The 20,095-nt window shown below is 40.2% G+C and overlaps 1 protein-coding gene across 1 annotated transcript in view; it reads left to right on the forward strand.

The window, feature by feature from the left end:
* CAMK4 (calcium/calmodulin dependent protein kinase IV) overlaps positions 1-20,095 on the forward strand; it is a 272,208-nt gene that overhangs the window by 180,465 nt on the left and 71,648 nt on the right. Inside the window, exon 5 of the mRNA XM_052644106.1 lies at positions 4,220-4,292. Within this exon, the coding sequence (XP_052500066.1) occupies positions 4,220-4,292 (73 nt within the window). The remainder of the gene's footprint in view (positions 1-4,219; positions 4,293-20,095) is intronic.

The following is a 20,095-nucleotide window of genomic DNA, read 5'->3' on the forward strand; positions in this document are numbered from 1 at the left end:
CAAAGCATAATTCTCTCTGGGTCCCTTCACATTGTTGCAAATGGCTGGACTTTGTTCATTTTTACAGCTGATTAATACTCCACTATGCCTGTATACCACATCTTCACCCATTCATTTGTTGATGAACACTGAGGTTGCTTCCATGTCTTGGCCATTGTAAGTGGTGCTGCTGTGAGCATTTGGGTGCATGTAGCTTTCTGAATAGCGTTTCCATTTTCTTTGGATGTATACCCAGGAGTGAAATTGCTGGATCATATGGTAGTTCTATTTTCAATTTTTTGAGGAACCTCTATACTATTGTCTAATATGGTTCTACTGATTTGCATTCCTACCAACAGTGTACAAGGTTCCCTTTTTTCCACATCTGTGCCAACATTTGCTATTTGTGGGGTTTTTGATGATAGCCTTTCTAAAAGGCGTGAGGAGATATCTCACTGTGGCTTGAGTTGCTTTTCTCTGACGGTCAGTGATGGTGAACATCTTTATATATACCTATTGGCCATTTGTATGTCTTTGGAACAAGTCTGTTCTGGTCTTCTGCCCGTTTTTTAATCAGGTTGCCTGTTCTTCTGACACTGACTGGCATGAGCTGTCACACATGTCAGTGGGTGCATGCGTGCTCAGTCTGTCAGTTGTGTCCGACTCTGCGACCCTGTGGACTGTCGCCCACCAGGCTCCTCTGTCCATGGGATCTCCCAGGCATGAATACTGGAGTGGGTCGCCATTCCCTTCTCCAGGGGATCTTCCCAAACCAGGGATCAAACCTAAGTCTCTTGCATCGCCTGAATTGGCAGGCAGATTCTTTATCACTAGTGCCATCTGGGAGGCCCATATATGTTGGATATTAATTCCTTATTGGTCATATCATTTAAAAATAGTTTCTCCCATTCAGTAGCTTGTCTTTTCATTTTGTCAGTGGTTTTCTTTGCTATGCAAAAGCTTTTAACTTTAATTAGGTGCCTCTTGCTTATTTTTTCTTTTACTTATTTTGCTTAGGAGACAGATCTGAAAAAATATTGCTATTATTTATGTCAAAGAGTTTTCTGCCTAGATTTTCTCCTAGAAGTTTTATGGTTTCAGGTCTTATATTTAGGTCTTTAATCCATTTTTTTTAATGGTGTGAAGAAATGTTCAAATCTCATTCATTTACAGGTAACTGTGCAGTTTTCCCAGCAGCATTTACTGAAGAGACTCTCCTTTCACAACTCTGTATTCTTGACTCTTTTGTCGCATATTCAGTGCAGTCTCTCTGTCGTGTCCAACTCTTTGTGACCCTATGAATCACAGCACGCCAGGCCTCCCTGTCCATAACCAACTCCCGGAGATCACTCAGACTCACGTCCATCAAGTCCGTGATGCCATCCAGCCATCTCATCCTCGGTCATCCCCTTCTCCTCCTGCCCCCAATCCCTCCCAGCATCAGGGTCTTTTCCAATGAGTCAACTCTTCACATGAGGTGGCCAAAGTACTGGAGCTTCAGCTTTAGCATCATTTCTTCCAAAGAAATCCCAGGGTTGATCTCCTTCAGAATGGACTGGTTGGATCTCCTTGCAGTCCAAGGGACTCTCAAGAGTCTTCTCCAACACCACAGTTCAAAAGCATCAATTCTTCAGCGCTCAGCCTTCTTCACAGTCCAACTCTCACATCCATACATGACCACAGGAAATTGGCCATAAGTGTGTAGGTTTATTTCTGCAGTCTCTATTCTGTTCCTTGATCTAGGTACCTGTTTTGTGCCACCTCCATGGTGTTTTGATTATTGTAGCTTTGTAGTATAGTCTGAAGTCAAGATGCATGATACCTCCAGCTTTGTTCTTTTTTCTCAAGATTGTTTTGTAAATTTGGGTTTTTTTGTGATTCCATGGAAATTTTAGGATAATTTGTTCTAGTTCTGTAGAAAATGTCATGGGTAGTTTGATAGGGATTGCATTAAATCTGTAGATTGCTTTGGGTAGGTTGTGAATTTTAATATTTATTCTTCTAATCTCAGAACTTGGGCTGTCTTTTCATTTCTTTGCAGTATCTTCAGTTTCCTTCATCAGTGTTCTATAGTTTTCAAAGTATAGTTCTTTCAATTCCTTGGTTAAGTTTCTTCCTAGGTATTTTATTTTTTGGACATAGTTTTAAACAGGATTATTCTCTTGCTTTCTCTTTCTGATCATTATTTGTGTATTGAAAAGCAAATAGATTTCTGTATATTAATCTTACATCTTGCAACTTAGTTGAATTCATTTATTCATATCGTGTTTTTGTGAAGACTTTAGGACTTCCTATATAGAGTGTCATGTCATCTGCAAGAAGTTCCATTTTGCCTCTTCCCTCCCAGTTTGGATGCCTTTTATTTACTTTTTTTTTTTTTTTTTTTTGGTCAGATTTCTGTGGCTAGGATTTCTAATACTGTGTTAAGTAAAAGTGGAGAGAATGGACATCCTTATCTTGTTCCTAATTTTAGAAGAAAGGCATTTAGCTTTTCACTGTTGAATGTAATGTTGGATTTTTTAATCCAGCTGTAATCCAGCTGTGGATTCATCTTAAATGGCCTTTATTATTTTGAGATGTGTTCCCTCTCTACACAGTTTGATGAGATTTTTCATCATGAATGGTTGTTGAATTTTGTCAAATGCATTTGCTGCATCTATTGAAATGATCATGTGATTTTTATCCTTCCTTTTGTTAATGTGGTGCAGCACATTCATTGATTTGCAAATATTTAACCATCCTTGCATCTTGGAATAAATCCTACTTGATCATAGTGTATGATTCTTTTAATATATTGCTAAGTTAGGTTTACTGATATTTTGTTAAAAATTTTTGCATCTACAGTAATCAGATATTGGCCTATAATTTTCTTTTTTGTGTGTTATCTTTGTCTGGTTTTGGTATCAGGGTAATGGTGACCTCTTAGAATAAATTTTGGACTTTTCCCTCCTCTTACATTTTTTGGAATAGTTTGAGAAGGATAGATAATAATTCTCTTTTATGTGTTTGCTAGAATTACCCTGTGAAGCCAGCTCCCCTCTGGACTTAAGTTTGCTGGGAGTGTTTTTTAATTACAAATTCAATTTTAATACTAGTGATTCATCTGTTCAGATTGTCTTATTTCTTTCTGATTTAGTCTTGATGGGTTTGTTTCTGATTTAGTCTTGACGGTTTATTTCTAGAAAGTTTTCCATTTCTCCTAGGTTGTCCAAGTTGTAGGCATATAACTGTTCATGTTATTCTCTGTCTCTCTCTCTTTTTTTTTTTTTTATTTCTGTGGTATTTGCTGCTATTTCTCCTCTTTCATTTCTTATTTTGTTTATTTGAGCCCATAAAGTAGAAAAGTTCTTGCTGCTGCTGCTGCTAAGTCGCCTCAATCATGTCTGACTCTGTGCGACCCCATACCCCAAAGAAGAAATTCAAAGCAATGGAAGAAAAAAAATATGAAGCATTCTAATTCAGGAAAATTCTCTTAAAAAAAAAGAAAAGACTTTAATTTCAAAAGAAAATGTCTGGCCCAAATCTATGCAAAGGGAGCAAGCCATTTATTTGGAACAGAAAAGCAGATGAGAGGGCATGGGGGTGTAAAATAGGACCTGCAGATAAAAAGAGAATAAGGGACATATCGGCCAATCAGTTGCATGGACTTTATTTTGATACTGATTCAAACAAACCAATTTAAAAAACAATTATAAAGTTGAAACTGCATATCTGACAATATTAAGGAATTGTCATGTATAGATATGATAATGGCATTGTAGTTATGATTTTAAAAGATCCTTTATTTTTAGAGATACCTCCTTAAATATTTATGAATGAAAGTATATGATGTCTGATATTTGCTTTAAAATAATAGATGAGAAGGGAAAGTAATTAGATAGATAAAGCAACATTGGCCATGAATTAATAATTGCTGAAGCAGTATGACAATTAAATGAGATGGTTCATGGTATAATTGTCTACTTGTTATAGGTTTAAAATTATTTGCAACACAGAGTTTGAAAAGAATTTTTTGTCCCCAACAGGATGGATACTTCAAGCCTAGGCAAAATAAATGTTTTCCATTTTCCTAAATAAACCTAAAGACTTCTAGATTGCCAACTTATGGAAATCTTTCCCCTTGTGTTATGGTAGCCTGCTGTAATTGTTTAGATAAATCTTCTTTAACATTAATTTAACTTCTTTTAACATCTGCTCAATTGAATGCATGTGTCTGAGAGCATTTCATGGTGTTTTTTAGGATTGTGGAAAAGGGATATTACAGTGAACGAGATGCTGCAGATGCTGTCAAACAGATCTTGGAGGCAGTTGCTGTAAGTATGAAGTGACAGCAATAGTGTAACTCTCGGTAATGTCTTCCTTTTACAGAGTCATCTTTAAGAAGTATATTTCAGTGACAAACCATAAAATTTACAGAAAAACTGTATGAACTATTTACTAGAAAATGTTGAACAAATTTGTATTTTCTGTTGATAACTCAGACTCTGAAAGATGCAGTCCTCATATATAATGCCATAAGTTTGTAAGAATCATTTTCATTCTGTTGTTTTGAATAAGATCAGCCTTTGGTGCCTATGGTTGTTTTTTTCTCTCCGCATTTCTTGAGTTTTGCTCTTTATTGTTTTTGTTGTTTAGTAAGGAAGTGGGAAAAGGTTCAAAGAGATAAATATAGACCTTAGAACATAGAGGTTGTTGATTTTTCTTTCAAGAAAAGAAATGAGTAAATTAGGAGAATAAATTCTGACAATTTTTTGAAAGGGAGAAGAAGTGTGTTAACACTTTAAACTGGAATAAAGCTTTATAAGCTGATGGAAACATGCGCCCCTATTTACACACACACACAAAATGTAGTTCTTAGTTCAGTTGTATTGAATTAGTAGGGGAATATTTGTCTAGATAAAACAGACTCAACTGGTGAAGATCTTCCCATATATTCAATGGTGTCTAGTACATCCTTGGACACTTTGATGATCCTTTTATTGAATCTAAAGCCAGAACAAATTTAAAACAAAAACTGTGTTATTTTACCTACTCACAAAGCTCTACAAAGCTTCAGTTTAGGAAGCAGGTTACTACATTCAAGTCAAGCATTCTTTGACAGAAGTTTTAAAAAAATCAGATTTTCTCTGATTGCTGAAAATAATGGTTAACTTGGAGAAAAAATTAATGCGTTTTTTCTTAGTGTTTCATAGGTAGAAAGAAGAAATTTAAAACTTGTGAGAAGTAGCTGACATTTATGAAATAGTTTATTGTCAGCTACATGGCTATAGAAAGCTATAAAAAATAAGACAGTTGGGAACTCTAAGTAATCATTGATATAGCTCACATTTCTTCTGAATCACACACTTTAAAGACTGTATCTATGCTGGTTTTTGAACCCACAGAGGTTGAAAACTTCAAGTTACTTGGGAAATATATTGCAAGCATAATTATATCCCTTAGGTGACAAACCTTAAAACCCTTCTCTTTGCCCCTACGTCATCTCAATTCTTGCCCCAAATATTTCACACTATTTGTGTAACTGTAATCTTGCTTCTTGTGCTTTTTAGATTCAAATAGCATTTTTAAAAGCTTTTACAGTGAATATGAAACTCCAGTACTTTGGCCACCTCATACGAAGAGTTGACTCATTGGAAAAGACTCTGGTGCTGGGAGGGATTGGGGGCAGGAGGAGAAGGGGATGACAGAGGATGAGATGGCTGGATGCCATCACGGACTTGATGGACCTGAGTCTGAGTGAACTCCAGGAGATGGTGATCGACAGGGAGGCCTGTCGTGCTGTGATTCATGGGGTCGCAAAGGGTCAGACACGACTGAGCGACTGAACTGAACCGAACTGACGGTGAATATGAAAGATGTTTCCCCTTTGGGTTTGAATTCATTCAGTCAGTCTTTAAGTACAGTCTTTAAGCCTTCTTGATACTCAGCCTCTTGAAATAAATTCCAGGTTGTCCCAAGTTAAACAGTCTAGTCAGTCTGGACATTTGGGAAGTGTCCTCATGTCATCTGTCATGAAGCACAAGGCCAAAGCTTAAAGCTCCCTTTTCTATTTACTTATAGAGATAACCAGGGAATAGTTCTTCTCCTCTGATAGCTCACCGTTTCTGCCACCTCTAGTCCTTTCCTTGTTTCCACTGATACCCTACTGTCCCTCCATTTTCAGAAAAATCACCGTCACTCTCCTTTATCCCCCTCTGATGCTGCCTTCTCTCTTTTGCTAACCACCGTTCTCTTGGGCGTATATGAATTTCAAAGCCGTGAACTTAGAGCCTGGAGAAACTTGCGATATAGAGTGCACAGTGAATTTAGCAAAATAAAAGGAGACGGTTGAAGAAATACTAAATATGTCTGCTATCTCAAAGAAATAGATTATTTTGTTTGAATTGTTTTAAATATTATAGTGATGGGCATGAAGAGTTGCAAACAAAGCCATCTAACCCTTTAAGGTTATGGGACAAATATGGTATCTGAACAGTGAAGAAATAGAGGAAATGAACATGATTATAAGGACGCAAAAAAGGATGAAATAGTGGAAGTTCCTTTTGTTAAATTTTTAAAATCTGTAATCTCCCCTAAAAAAGAAATAAATTTAGCCTGTTAGAGTTAAGATAAAGAATTAACACTGGATATTGAAGAACTGGAAAGACAAAAGGGCAACACTAGGCTGATATATTGTAGAGGTAGCAGCTTTGAGACGCAGCCTCCTTTTGGACTGGAGAAACCCAGTAAAGAGGCTGGATGATTAAAATTTAGACGTGTAAAGGAGGAGCTCTGTAGTCCTGTGTGCAGGCCGACTGTGAGGAGCTGCCCATGAAGCTGCTCCTCAGACTTTGGAGAAGAGTGGTCTGGCCAACCAGTGCGGGTGTCACTGAAGAGGGGCCCGGGATTGGTTCTGTGAGTGCTGGAAAAACTGGAAACAATGGTTGCTGTCCAAAGGATCTGCCCCTGCAAGGCTCAGAAAGGGAGCAAGTGCCTTCATCCTCTTCCAGCCTCCACCATCTCCCTGGTGCCCTCTAAAACAGAGTCACACAGGAAACCAGCAAGGAAGAATGTGGCTGGTAACACAGTCCCAGCTTCACAAAGGACTGTAAAAGGCAAAGTTAAAGTTGAGAGACAATACCTTAATAAATGGTACTGTAAGTTATTTGAAAACAAAAATCAGTTCTCAAAATTTTTATTTCCATTCATAGACCCTTTAAGGTTTCATGGTCTTTACTAACGTGTGTGAAACGGTTCTGGAGGTCAATGAAAGCAAAACAAATGCAGCAGCATTAACCCGCTATCTGTGTTTATAAAGGGCAACATATGCATTATCCAGCTTTACATTGTTTGACACATTTAAGCCTGCTTCCATCTGACTTCTAATTCCTTGTTGACAGAACCAGTCTACTTTTTATGAAGATGGAAAGGGCTAAAACTTCTTTCTTCATCCTCCCTTGCTGCCAAGGGCATATGACCCAATCCTCACCAGTGGGTTCTGAGGGGCCATCTATTCATGAACTGTTGGAGAAGTTTCCCTTTAATAAAAGGAGAACCAAGGGCAGAAAGGTCTTCTCTCCTTTTCACTGTCATCTTGGAGTCTATCTGTGATGCTGGGAGCTGCTTTTGCTGTCTTGTAATTATGAAGAGAAACATAACTGTGCTGAAGAAGGCAGAGAATGCATTTAGAGTTCTGTTTGACACCTCTCAGTATTTCTGCCGCTTTAAGTTGTGTGTCTTGTTACTTGAAGCGAGAGACACTGAACTCACTCTTGAATAAAGTTTTGAGTATATACTAATAATGGTTATGTGTCAGAGCACATTGCATACTTTTCCATCCTTGTAAATGTGACATGAAGGGCATACTCCTGGATAAAGAGATTCTGGTGCTGCACTTGTCTAAAAACTGAACTTCACTGAGTGTAAAACACACACCAGCGTGCCGTGTGTATGCGTACTAGTCGCTCAGTCCCACCTGACTCTGTGCGACCCCGTGGACTGCAGCCCACCAGGCTCCTCCGTCCATGGGATTCTCCAGGCAGGAATACTGGAGTGGGGTGCCATTTCCTTCTCCAGGGGATCTTCCTGACCCAGGGATCCAACCGACATCTCTTGTGTCTCCTGCATTGGCAGGCAGATTTTTTACCACTGCACCATGGGAAGGCCCCCACATACTGTTAAATCAGGATTAAGTATGATTCAAAGGGACAGTGAGGTTTAAGGTTACTAACAATAAGCTTGTTTCTGGCTCTTGTTCTTGTGAATGTTGTTCCTGCTTGGGTCCACTTATTGTCAATAAAAAGATTCTTCTGAGGAGTTAATAAGCATTGAGAGACTAGAACAGCAAATGTGGGTGGTTTTGTTGTTTGAGTTTGTCAGTTCCTGTGATATTTACTCTTTTTCTGGGGAGATTTTGTCTCTTATTATTTTCGTTTGAGCATTGACCTCTGGAGGATGGATTTGGTGCAAGGCTGAAGGCATTAAAATATTATAATGAGAATTTTACCAGTAAAATGTAAATGTAGTTTCTAAGAATTGAGAGATTACATCCATCAGAGAAGAAATAACATACAATTCTGTTAATATTCTAATGTTTTTTTATTTATAAGCATAGACTAAAATAGATCAGTGACTCAGGCATAGCAGGGACATTTTATCAGAAAAAAAATTGGAGCAAAAATAAATAACCTATATTCTTAAAATTATAGCTCAGTAGTAAGAACGTGGAGATCTAAAACTAATGCCTGGGAAGGAGGTATTTTTCTCTAATGTATGGAATGTTTCTGTACGTCATTATTGGCAATGATAATGATATCAAAAGTTTTTAAAATTCTGAGTGGGCTTCTCTCTTTTGATTCCCAGTTGAATCACAATAAATTCTGAAGTACATGTCTAGAAATTTTCCAATTTCTATATATAAAACATCATGTCAATTGTTACATTCTAAATGACTTGGTGCTTCTGTAAATGTTGAATAATGTCAGTAATTCAGTTCAACCATTAGCTAATTTTCTGGTATGTGCCAAAATCTTGGATACAGAGATTAAGAAGTTCACTAGTTTATAGAGCATATAGACACATTGACACATAGCTGTAAGAATATGTATGTGTACCAACTGATGCATTTTGCAAATTCAAAGACACTACAGAAGGCAAAGCTATTCAAAACATCTAGAAAGAAACTGAATCAGAAAAACCTTGCCAGAGGAGGTTATGTCTGTGTTGGGTTTTAAAAGAAAAAGATTCTTGTTTGATAGGCAACCAGTATGCAAAAAAAGGAAATTTCAGGACTATTCCTTTTCTCCAATAAGTTGTTATAGATCATAACAAACCAAAGGCAAAGGCATGAACTGCTGGTCTTTGGATATTGCTAAAAAGTAAAGCTCACTTAAGAACTGGGGCTTGAGTGAGAGGCAGGGAACCTGTCCTGAGAGGCTTGCATGATTTGTGAAAGAGGGTCTGTGTTTCTGTGGTTGAGAAGGCCTGAGGGACTTCAACTACAGGCACACCCTTCCTCATGGTAGCCTGATGTCCAGGAGCAGGGAGGCCAGTGAAGAGGTTGAGCTATCCAGCAAGAAATGAAAATCATCTGAAGCAGCATGGTTTGTGATGTTGTGAGTGAAATATGCTGATAGCTAAGCCCATGCAGAGCTCCCCTTGGACTTGCACTGTCAGTATTTATTAGTGAAGACTTATTTATATGTGAAGACTTAGAGAGGATGAGCAGTAAACCAGAGTGGGGAGCGTGTAGAGCAGAGGACCTGCAGCGTGGGCCAGATCCCCATTGAACTGGCCCCCCTCACCGGCAGCGCGGTGCCTTCTCCCCTCCCCTCTGCCCTCCTGCTCTCCAGGCTTCACTCACTGCCTTCTCACAGTTTCTCTAGTGACTTTTTTCTTCAATTTCTGTTTCCTTCTCCTACATATTTCCCTTTTGTACTCTTCTTTTGCCTCTCCTCCAGCTGAAAACATGATGAATAACACAGTTCAGTTCAGTTCAGTCGCTCAGTCGTGTCCGATTCTTTGCGACCCCATGAATCGGAGCACGCCAGGCCTCCCTGTCCATCACCAACTCCCGGAGTTCACTCAGACTCACGTCCATCGAGTCTGTGATGCCATCCAGCCATCTCATCCTCGGTCGTCCGCTTCTCCTCCTGCCCCCAATCCCTCCCAGCATCAGAGTCTTTTCCAATGAGTCAACTCTTCGCATGAGGTGGCCAAAGTACTGGAGCTTCAGCTTTAGCATCATTCCTTCCAAAGAAATCCCAGGGTTGATCTCCCTCAGAATGGACTGGTTGGATCTCTTAACACAACACCAGGAAAAACTAAAAAAACGTTTTAAGAGACCAACCAAAGCCTCTAGCTCAGGGTGACCATGTTCCCCACACACAGCACGTGCTATTGGTCCTGAGGAGAGCTTAGAAAGTAAACATGAGACACAGTCCCTGTGTCTGGGAAAATTTAACCTGGAAAAAGAGAATAAAAATAGCATCTAAGTTACCTTCCTTTGAAGGAAATACCTCAGAATTGAGATGAATGTCTTCACTATTGCAGAAGCCTGTTGAAGGGTTACGGACATGAGATTACTGAGTAGACATGGCCTGCTTCTTACTTAATGCCCTTGCATTGCAGTCTTTAGAAGTTCATGTACAACTGTTGTTCAGATCTCAGTTGCTGAAGGAATGAGAGCCACGGAATCCCTGACTGTGGAGCAGCAGAACCGAGTGACCTCAAGAAAGGGCAGGAAAGATTTTTCTAGTTACTTGTGGCAGTATTTTTTTTAAAGCATAAAAAAGGAAAATGTAGTCATAAGAGGACTACCCAGAATGTCCTTATGTGGTGGGAACAGCACAAAGGCATGCATTGTTTCTGTTTATATAGATGATCTACAAAGATTAATGTGAATAAAGAGGAATAAAAAAAGATGGGGATTTCACCTATAAGGGAATATGGTTTTAAGTGAGGTGATATGTTTTGATTCTATTTAAAAATGCTTATTCCAAGCAGGTGTGCGTTGGCTATGAGAGGAAGGATATTATCACTTTATCGTGATACCTTTTCTGTTTTAAACAAACCTTACTTTAATTGGCAATTTGGGCTATTTCTATTCCTGTTATGCCATATTGCACATCTGTGTATTCTGTTCCTCTGACCCTCAATGCTCTGCAAAGTTGAAATTCAGAAAAAGCTGAGCAAAGAATTCTACCACCCACGATGGGGTCTCTGGGAGGACAGTCTTCTTTATGTTGATGTAGTTTGTGTGTGACAGCCTCTTGTATGGGCTGCAAGGGAATGACTCCCAGCTGGAAAGATTCCTTTGACAGCGATCCCCTTTTAGGAAGAATGTTGAGTGGGAAACATCAAAGTATTGTGGCTTGAAGGTGAACAGTGATCCTTCTTTGCAAGTGTGCTTCTTTCCAAGGATCGCAGAGTAACTAGGTGAGACTCTAGCTGACACTTTCCGTGTTGTCTTTCATGGATTATCTACTGAAGCGTGGGGGCGGGACCGTGAAGTTTATATCTGTGCTCTCTCGTAGTGGTTGCCTGCCCCAAAGCTGAAGCATTCTCTGTCTTCAGAAGATGAAGTCTTCTTTTGAATTACATGGATCAGTGTGAATCTTCTACATTTGATGTCTTTGACCCATTTGTTGTTGTTGTTCAGTCACTCAGTTGTGTCCATCTCTCTGTGACCCCATGGACTGCAGCACGCCAAACCTCCCTGTCCATCACCAACTCCTGGAGTTTACTCAAACTCAAGTTCCATCGAGTTGGTGATGCCATCCAACCATCCTCTGTCGAACCCTCCTCCCACCTTCAATCTTTCCCAGGATCAGGGTCTTCTGAAATGAGTCTGCTCTTCTCATCAGATGGCCAAAGTATTGGAATTTCAGTTTCAGCATCAGTCCTTCCACTGAATATTCAGGACCAATTCTTTTTAGGATTGACTGGATTATCTCCTTGCAGTCCAAGGGACTCTCAAGAGTCTTTTCCAACACCACAGTTCAAAAGCATCAATTCTTCGGTGCTCAGCCTTCTTCACAGTCCAACTCTCACATCCATACATGACCACAGGAAAAACCATAGCCTTGACTAGACGGACCTTTGTTGGCAAAGTAACGTCTCTGCTTTTGAATATACTATCTAGGTTGCTCATAACTTTTCTTCCAAGGAGTAAGTGTCTTTTATTTTCATGGCTGCAATCACCATCTGCAGTGATTTTGGAGCCCCCAAAAAATAAAGTCTGACACTGTTTCCAGTGTTTCCCCATCTATTTCTCATGAAGTGATGGGACCGGATGCCATGATCTTTGTTTTCTGAATGTTGAGCTTTAAGCCAACTTTTTCACTCTCCTCTTTCACTTTCATCAAGAGGCTTTTTAGTTCCTCTTCACTTTCTGCCATAAGGGTGGTGTCATCTGCATATCTGAGGTTATTGATATTTCTCCTGGCTATCTTGATTCCAGCTTGTGTTTCTTCCAGTCCAGCGTTTCTCATGATGTACTCTGCATAGAAGTTAAATAATCAGGGTGACAATATACAGCCTTGACGTACTCCTTTTCCTATTTGGAACCAGTCTGTTGTTCCATGTCCAGTTCTAACTGTTGCTTCCTGACCTGCATACAGATTTCTCAAGAGGCAGGTCAGGTGGTCTGGTATTCCCATCTCTTTCAGAATTTTCCACAGTTTATTGTGATCCACACAGTCAAAGGCTTTGGCATAGTCAATAAAGCAGAAATAGATGTTTTTCTGGAACTCTCTTGCTTTCTCCATGATCCAGCGGATGTTGGCAATTTGATCTCTGGTTCCTCTGCCTTTTCTAAAACCAGCTTGAACGTCAGGAAGTTCACAGTTCACATATTGCTGAAGCCTGGCTTGGAGAATTTTGAGCATTACTTTGCTAGCGTGTGAGATGAGTGCAATTGTGCGGTAGTTTGAGCATTCTTTGGCATTGCCTTTCTTTGAAATTGGAATGAAAACGGACCTTTTCCAGTCCTGTGGCCACTGCTGAGTTTTCCCAATTTGCTGGCATATTGAGTGCAGCACTTTCACACCATCATCTTCCAGGATTTAAAACAGCTCAAATGGAATTCCATCACCTCCACTAGCTTTGTTCATAGTGATGCTTTCTAAGGCCCACTTGACTTCACATTCCAGGATGACTGGCTCTAGATGAGTGATCACACCATCGTGATTATCCGGGTCATGAAGATCTTTTTTGTGCAGTTCTTCTGTGTATTCTTTCCACCTCTTGTTAATATCTTCTGCCTCTGTTAGGTCCATACCATTTCTGTCCTTTATCGAGCCCATCTTTGCATGAAATGTTCCCTTGGTATCTCTAATTTTCTTGAAGAGATCTCTAGTCTTTCCCATTCTGTTGTTTTCCTCTATTTCTTTGCATTGATCGCTGAAGAAGGCTTTCTTATCTCTTCTTGCTATTCTTTGGAACTCTGCATTCAGATGCTTATATCTTTCCTTTTCTCCTTGGCTTTTCGCTTCTCTTCTTTTCACAGCTATTTGTAAGGCTTCCCCAGACAGCCATTTTGCTTTTTTGCATTTCTTTTCCATGGGGATGGTCTTGATCCCTGTCTCCTGTACAATGTCACGAACCTCATTCCATAGTTCATCAGGTACTCTATCTCTCAGATCTAGGCCCTTAAATCTATTCCTCACTTCCACTGTATAATCATAAGGGATTTGATTTAGATCATACCTGAATGGTCTAGTGGTTTTCCCAGCTTTCTTCAATTTGAGTCTGAATTTGGTAATAAGGAGTTCATGATCTGAGCCACAGTCAGCTCCTGGTCTTGTTTTTGTTGAATGTATAGAGCTTCTCCATCTTTTGCTGCAAAGAATACAATCGATCTGATTTCGATGTTGACCATCTGGTGATGTCCATGTGTAGAGTCTTCCCTTGTGTTGTTGGAAGAGGGTGTTTTCTATGACCAGTGCATTTTCTTGGCAAAATTCTATTAGTCTTTGCTTCATTCTGCAATCCAAGGCCAAATTTGCCTGTTACTCCAGGTGTTTCTTGACTTCCTACTTTTGCATTCCAGTCCCCTAGAATGAAAAGGACATCTTTTTTGGGTGTTAGTTCTAAAATGTCTTGTAGGTCTTCATAGAACCGTTCAACGTCAGCTTCTTCAGCGTTACTGGTTGGGGCATAGATTTGGATTACTGTTTTATTAAATGGTTTGCTTTGGAAACGAACAGAGATCATTCTGTCATTTTTGAGATTGCATCCAAGTACTGCATTTTGGACTCTTTGGTTGACCATGATGGCTACTCCATTTCTTCTGAGAGATTCCTGCCCGCAGTAGTAGATATAATGGTCATCTGAGTTCAATTCATCCATTCCAGTCCATTTTAGTTCGCTGATTCCTAGAATGTCAACATTCACTCTTGCCATCTCCTATTTGACCACTTCCAATTTGCCTTGATTCATGGACCTGACATTCCAGGTTCCTGTGCAATATTGCTCTTTACAGCATCGGAACTTACTTTTATCACCAGTCACATCACAGCTGGGTATTGTTTTTGCTTTGGCTCCATCCCTTCATTCTTTCTGGAGTTATTTCTCTGCTGATCTCCAGTAGCATATTGGGCACCTACTGACCTGGGGAATTCCTCTTTCAGTATCCTATCATTTTGCCTTTTCCTAGTGTTCATGGGGTTCTCAAGGCAAGAATACTGAAGTGGTTTGCCATTCCCTTCTCCAGTGGACCTCATTCTGTCAGACATCTCCACCATGACCCGCCTGTCTTGGGTTGCCCCGCTGGCATGGCTTAGTTTCATTGAGTTAGACAAGGCTGTGGTCCTAGTGTGATTAGATTGACCAGTTTTCTGTGAGTATGGTTTCAGTGTGTCTGCCCTCTGATGCCCTCTTACAACACCTACCATCTTCCTTGGGTTTCTCTTACCTTGGGCGTGAGGTATCTCTTCACGGCTGCTCCAGCAAAGCGCAGCCGCTGCTCCTTACCTTGGATGAGGGGTATCTCCTTCCGCCGCCATTCCTAACCTTCAATGTGGGATGGCTCCTCTAGGCCCTCCTGCGCCCACACAGCCACCACTCCTAGGACATGGGGTTGCTCCTCCCAGCCGCCGCCCCTGGCCTTGGGCATGGGGTTGCTCCTCCCGGTCGCAGAAAATTCATAGCTTTCACTAGATGGACCTTTGTCAGCAAAGTAGTGTCTCTGTTTTTCAATACCCTGTCTACGTTTGCCATAGCTTTTCTTCCAAGGAGCAAGCATCTTTTAATTTCATGGCTGCAGTTAAAAAGAAATTATTTGGGGAGCAGTTAATTCAGAAATACTGTGGAAAAAATGAATAATTCTCTGGAAGAGTAAGGTAGGTAGAATACTTTTTTTTATATATTTCTGGTTCAGAAGAAGCACTTTCAGGTATTACTATAATAATAGTCTTGTTAACTTCATTCCTTGAACATGGGATTTTGATTTTAGTATTATTGAATAATTCAAAAACAAATTCTGAAAAAGGTTTACAAAGTATTTTGCCTGCCTCATAAATGAGAAGTGTATCATTCAATGGAAGATGTCAAAGTAGCCAGTAGACAGAGGCCTAGTCATCGCCTGCACCACCAGTCATGGAAACAGGACTTTGCTTGATGTCTTGTCTTTGGTGCAATCTCAAGCGTGTAGCTTCTGCACAAGGAGTGCTCACAAAAAATCCAGCTTACGCACTTTGGCTAAGACTTGAGAGTTTCTCAACAGAAGAAACAGGGTCACTAGTTTCATTTGGGTAGGGCGGTTCTTTGTAGGTGTTTCGCCTCAACGGCTTTGTTAACCTGTTCAGGCTACTGTAACAGAATACCACAGATTGGAAGGCTTAAAGAAAAGGGATTTATTCTCTCAGTTCTGCTGCTGCTACTAAGTTGCTTCAGTTTTGTCCAACTCTGTGCGACCCCATAGATGGCAGCCCGCCAGGCTCCCCCGTCCCTGGGATTCTCCAGGCAAAAACACTGGAGTGGGTTGCCATTTCCTTCTCCAGTCATGAAAGTGAAAAATGAAAGTGAAGTTGCTCAGTCATGTCTGACTCTTAGCGACCCCATGGACTGCAGCCTACCAGGCTCCCTCGTCCCTGGGATTCTCCAGGCAAGAGTACTGGAGTGGGGTGCCATTGCCATTGCCACAGTTCTGGATGTCCCCAAACAGGACGCCAGCTTGGTCCGATTCCAAGTGCGGGCTTGCCCTGGTTTACCAACTGCAGCCTTCCCGCTCTGTCCTCACAGGGGAGAGCAAGTCTGGTCTTCCCATTGTCTTCTGAGGGCCCTGATTCCATCACAGGAATTCCACCCTCCAACCTCATCTAAACTTACCTCCAAACTTACCTCCAAAGGCTTCAGCTCCAGATAACATTCCACTGGGGATTAGGGCTTCAACATATGAATTCTGGGGGGACACGAATATTCAGTTCCAAGGAGCAGAGCAAGCGTCTGTGAATTCCATGGCTGCAGTCACCATCTGCAGTGATTTTCGAGGCCTAGAAAATGTCTGTCACTGTTTCCACTGTTTCCCCTTCTATTTGCCATAAAGGGACGGGGCTGGATGCCATGATCTTCATTTTTTGAATGTTTTGAGTTTTAGGCCAGCTTTTTCACTCTCCTCTTTCACCTTCATCAAGAAGCTCTTTAGTTCCTCTTCACTTTCTGCCATTAGGGTGGTATCATCTCCATATCTAAGGTTATTGATATTTCTCCTGGCAATCTTGATTCTAGTTTGTGATTCATCCAGCCTAGCATTTCACATGATGTATTCTGCATGTAAGTTAAATAGCAGGGTGACAATATACAGCTTTGATGTACTTCTTTCCCAACTTGGAACCAGTTCATTGTTCCATGTCTGCTTCTAACTGTTGCTTCTTGACCTGCATACAGGGTTCTCAGGAGACAGGTAAGGTGGTCTGATATTCTGATCTCTTTAATAATGCTCTGTAGTTTGCTGTGATCCACAAAGTCAAAGGCTTCAGTGTAGTCAATGAAGCAGAAATAGGGGTTCTTCTGAAATTTCCTTGCTTTTCCTAATATCCAACAGTAAACTGTTCATATACTGGGTATTTTGCAGAATCCCATGAACAGTTTACCATTTACTAACTGCAAAATACCCAGTATATTTGTTTTTCTATTTCTGACTAACAAATTACCACAAATTTAGCAGCTTGAAACAGCTGATTATCTCTCAGTTCTGTAGGTCAAAAGTCAGAGGGTTCTGTTGGGTTCCGTGCTTAGTCTCACAAAACTGAAACCAAGGTGTTAGCTGTGCGGGTGGTTATTTGGAAACTCTGAGGAGGAATCTGCTTCTAAACTCATTGAGCTCCCCAGCTTACTGGCCAGGTTCACCTCCACATGTTTGTGCGGCTGGCGGCCCTGTTCCCGTGCTTTCAGCCAGGGCCTGCTTTCAGCGCCTCAGGGCTGCCTCATTCCTTGCCACGTGCCTCCCCACAACCTCAGGGAGAAAGTGTTTCAAATCTCTGACTTCCTTTTCTGCTGCCAACCAGAGAAAACTCTCTGCTTTTCAAGGGTACATGTGATTTGATTAAATCTACCTAAAATCATCTTCCTGTTGTCATGTAAATTAATATAGTCCAAGGAATGCTGCTTCATCACATTTGTAGAATCAACCGACACTCAGATGGATGGGCATTTATTATAAGAGCTAATTATACATGGGGGTCATTCATAAAATTCTGTCTGTTACACCCAGACCAACCTACTGTTACTGATCAAAATGTGATGCATTTATTTCCTAACATAATGTATTCAGTCTAATTAACTCAAAACATGGATTATATGGGAAAGTAAATTAGGAATCTAAAATTCCACATTCAAGGATGAACTTGAATGTCATTTGTTTTCAGGCCTTTCAAAGACTCACTCACTAACAAGTGTTTCAGTTTGTTTTTTTCATGTATAGTACTTAATTTGTGTTCTCATGCATTTCTACTGTGCTCTCCTGGGTCAATTCTGCTACTTCAGAGCGTTAACCACAGCAAGTATTTTCAAAGGTTTTCAAAACTATTTGTCATGTCTTAGAAAACAAGCTGAAATACAGATCAGTGATCAGAAAGAAGGGATGATGGCTGTGGCTGAGGCTATGTGGCATCTAGCGTAAAATATATAAATAATGCCATATACTTAAGTGCATTTGTTTCTTTTTATGTTGCAGTCTTATTTATTTCTTTGGTTAACAATACACCTTGGAAACTTTTTCCATTGATGTATTAGTTTCCTGTTGCTGCATCCCAAATTACCACAAACTCAAACACTTATGGCACCATACGTTATCTTACAGTTCTGTAGGTCAGAGTGAGACACAGCGTGAATAGACTCTCACAGTTCCCACATCGAGGTATCATTAGGCTGCGCTTCTCTCTGCAGGCCAGGGGAAAGAATGTGCTTCCAAGCTTATTCCACTGCTTATGATTGTCTCAATATCTGGCCTTCTCCATCTTCACACCAGAAAAGGCACGTTAGATTCTTGTCATGCTTTAGGTCTGTTTCACTGACTCTTCTGCCTGCCTCTTCTGCTTCTAAAGGCTCATACAGTTACATTGGGACCATCTAAGTGATCCAAGGTAATCTCTGCATTTTAAGGCGACAGTGATTCATAATCCTAACTACATCTGCAGAGCCCGTTCGCCATGCTGCATGGCACGTTCACAGTCCTGAGACTGGAGCTCAGAGCCTTCTTTGGGACCATAATTCTATCACATTGAATACAGCTGGATGTTTTCATTTCTTTAGTTGCTATGTGGTTTTTCATACCATGAGTTCTATAATTTATTTACCCAGTTCAAATCAAATGGTTTTTTCTAATTTTAAAAATTATACATAATATTGTGATAAATATCCTTGAGGCATATTACGTACAAGTGAAAATATTTAGCATATATTCCAAGAAGTAGCTTCCATGAGAGAATCATATGTTCATTCTATATTCTTTTATGGATGCTGCTAGATTGCAAGGCTTTACCAACCTAGTATCACTGATGCTTTGAATCTGCCTCTTTATCAGCATGTACATCTGACCAGTCCTGATCATTATATTCTCTTTTCTATTCTTTGCTCTGTTTTTCAGTAATTTTTATGTGTTTTTATGTGTTTTTCTCTTGTTGCTTTATAGGAGCTCTCTATATATTCATGTCTTAACCTTTTATATATATATGTAATCTTTTGTTTATACATATATGTCTTTGTGTGTAATCTGTATCATATGCACAGATAGATTAAATGTTTTCTCCTAGTTTCGCTTTGTGTGTATTGTCTTGCATAATTTTCTCATCAAATTTTTAAGGGTTTTTAAAACTGGTTCTAAGATTTTTAATTTTCTATATCTTTCTTAGGAAGTCGTATCTTATTCTCTCTCTCCCTTGCTCTTTTTTTCTCTATATGTACTTAAACAATCTCGTGTACTTACTCTCAAATCCTTTTGGGTCGTTTTGTTCTGTTCTTATCCTTTTCTTAGTTTCACAGTTTTTTAATACACACATATCAGTTTGATCCGTCTTTGTCTACTTAGTCCGCATTTGTCTGTCTGGCAGCTCTATATGAAAGTATCAGTTTGTGGCTATGCTAGTGAACCTGTGTGTGTATTTCTGTTTTTAGTTCTCTGGTGACTCCTTTTACAACTTTCAACAAGATTCTCTCTTGTCATATCTTTGTTTTATACCAGTGTGGCTTTCACTGTTTATATTCTGCATCTTATTCATTTGTTTGAATTCTGCCTTTAAGTGGACTTGATGCTCATCACTAGCCCTTCATCACAGTTTTTTCCTCTTATTTCTTAACTGACTGGATTTACTAAAGGAGATCAGTCCTGGGTGTTCATTGGAAGGACTGATGCTAAAGCTGAAACTCCAATACTTTGGCCACCCCATGCAAAAAGTTGACTCATTGGAAAAGACTCTGATGCTGGGAGGGATTGGGGGGCAGGAGGAAAAGGGGACGACCGAGGATGAGATGGCTGGATGGCATCACTGACTCGATGGACGTGAGTTTGAGTAAACTCCAGGAGTTGGTGATGGACAGGGAGGCCTGGCGTGCTGCAGTTAATGGGGGTCGCACAGAGTCGGACACGACTGAGCGACTGAACTGAACTGAACCAACTGACTCACCAGGTGGTTTGGGT

The sequence above is a fragment of the Budorcas taxicolor genome, chromosome 7 (genome assembly GCF_023091745.1).
Source record: "Budorcas taxicolor isolate Tak-1 chromosome 7, Takin1.1, whole genome shotgun sequence".
In the NCBI taxonomy this organism is placed as follows: domain Eukaryota; kingdom Metazoa; phylum Chordata; class Mammalia; order Artiodactyla; family Bovidae; genus Budorcas; species Budorcas taxicolor.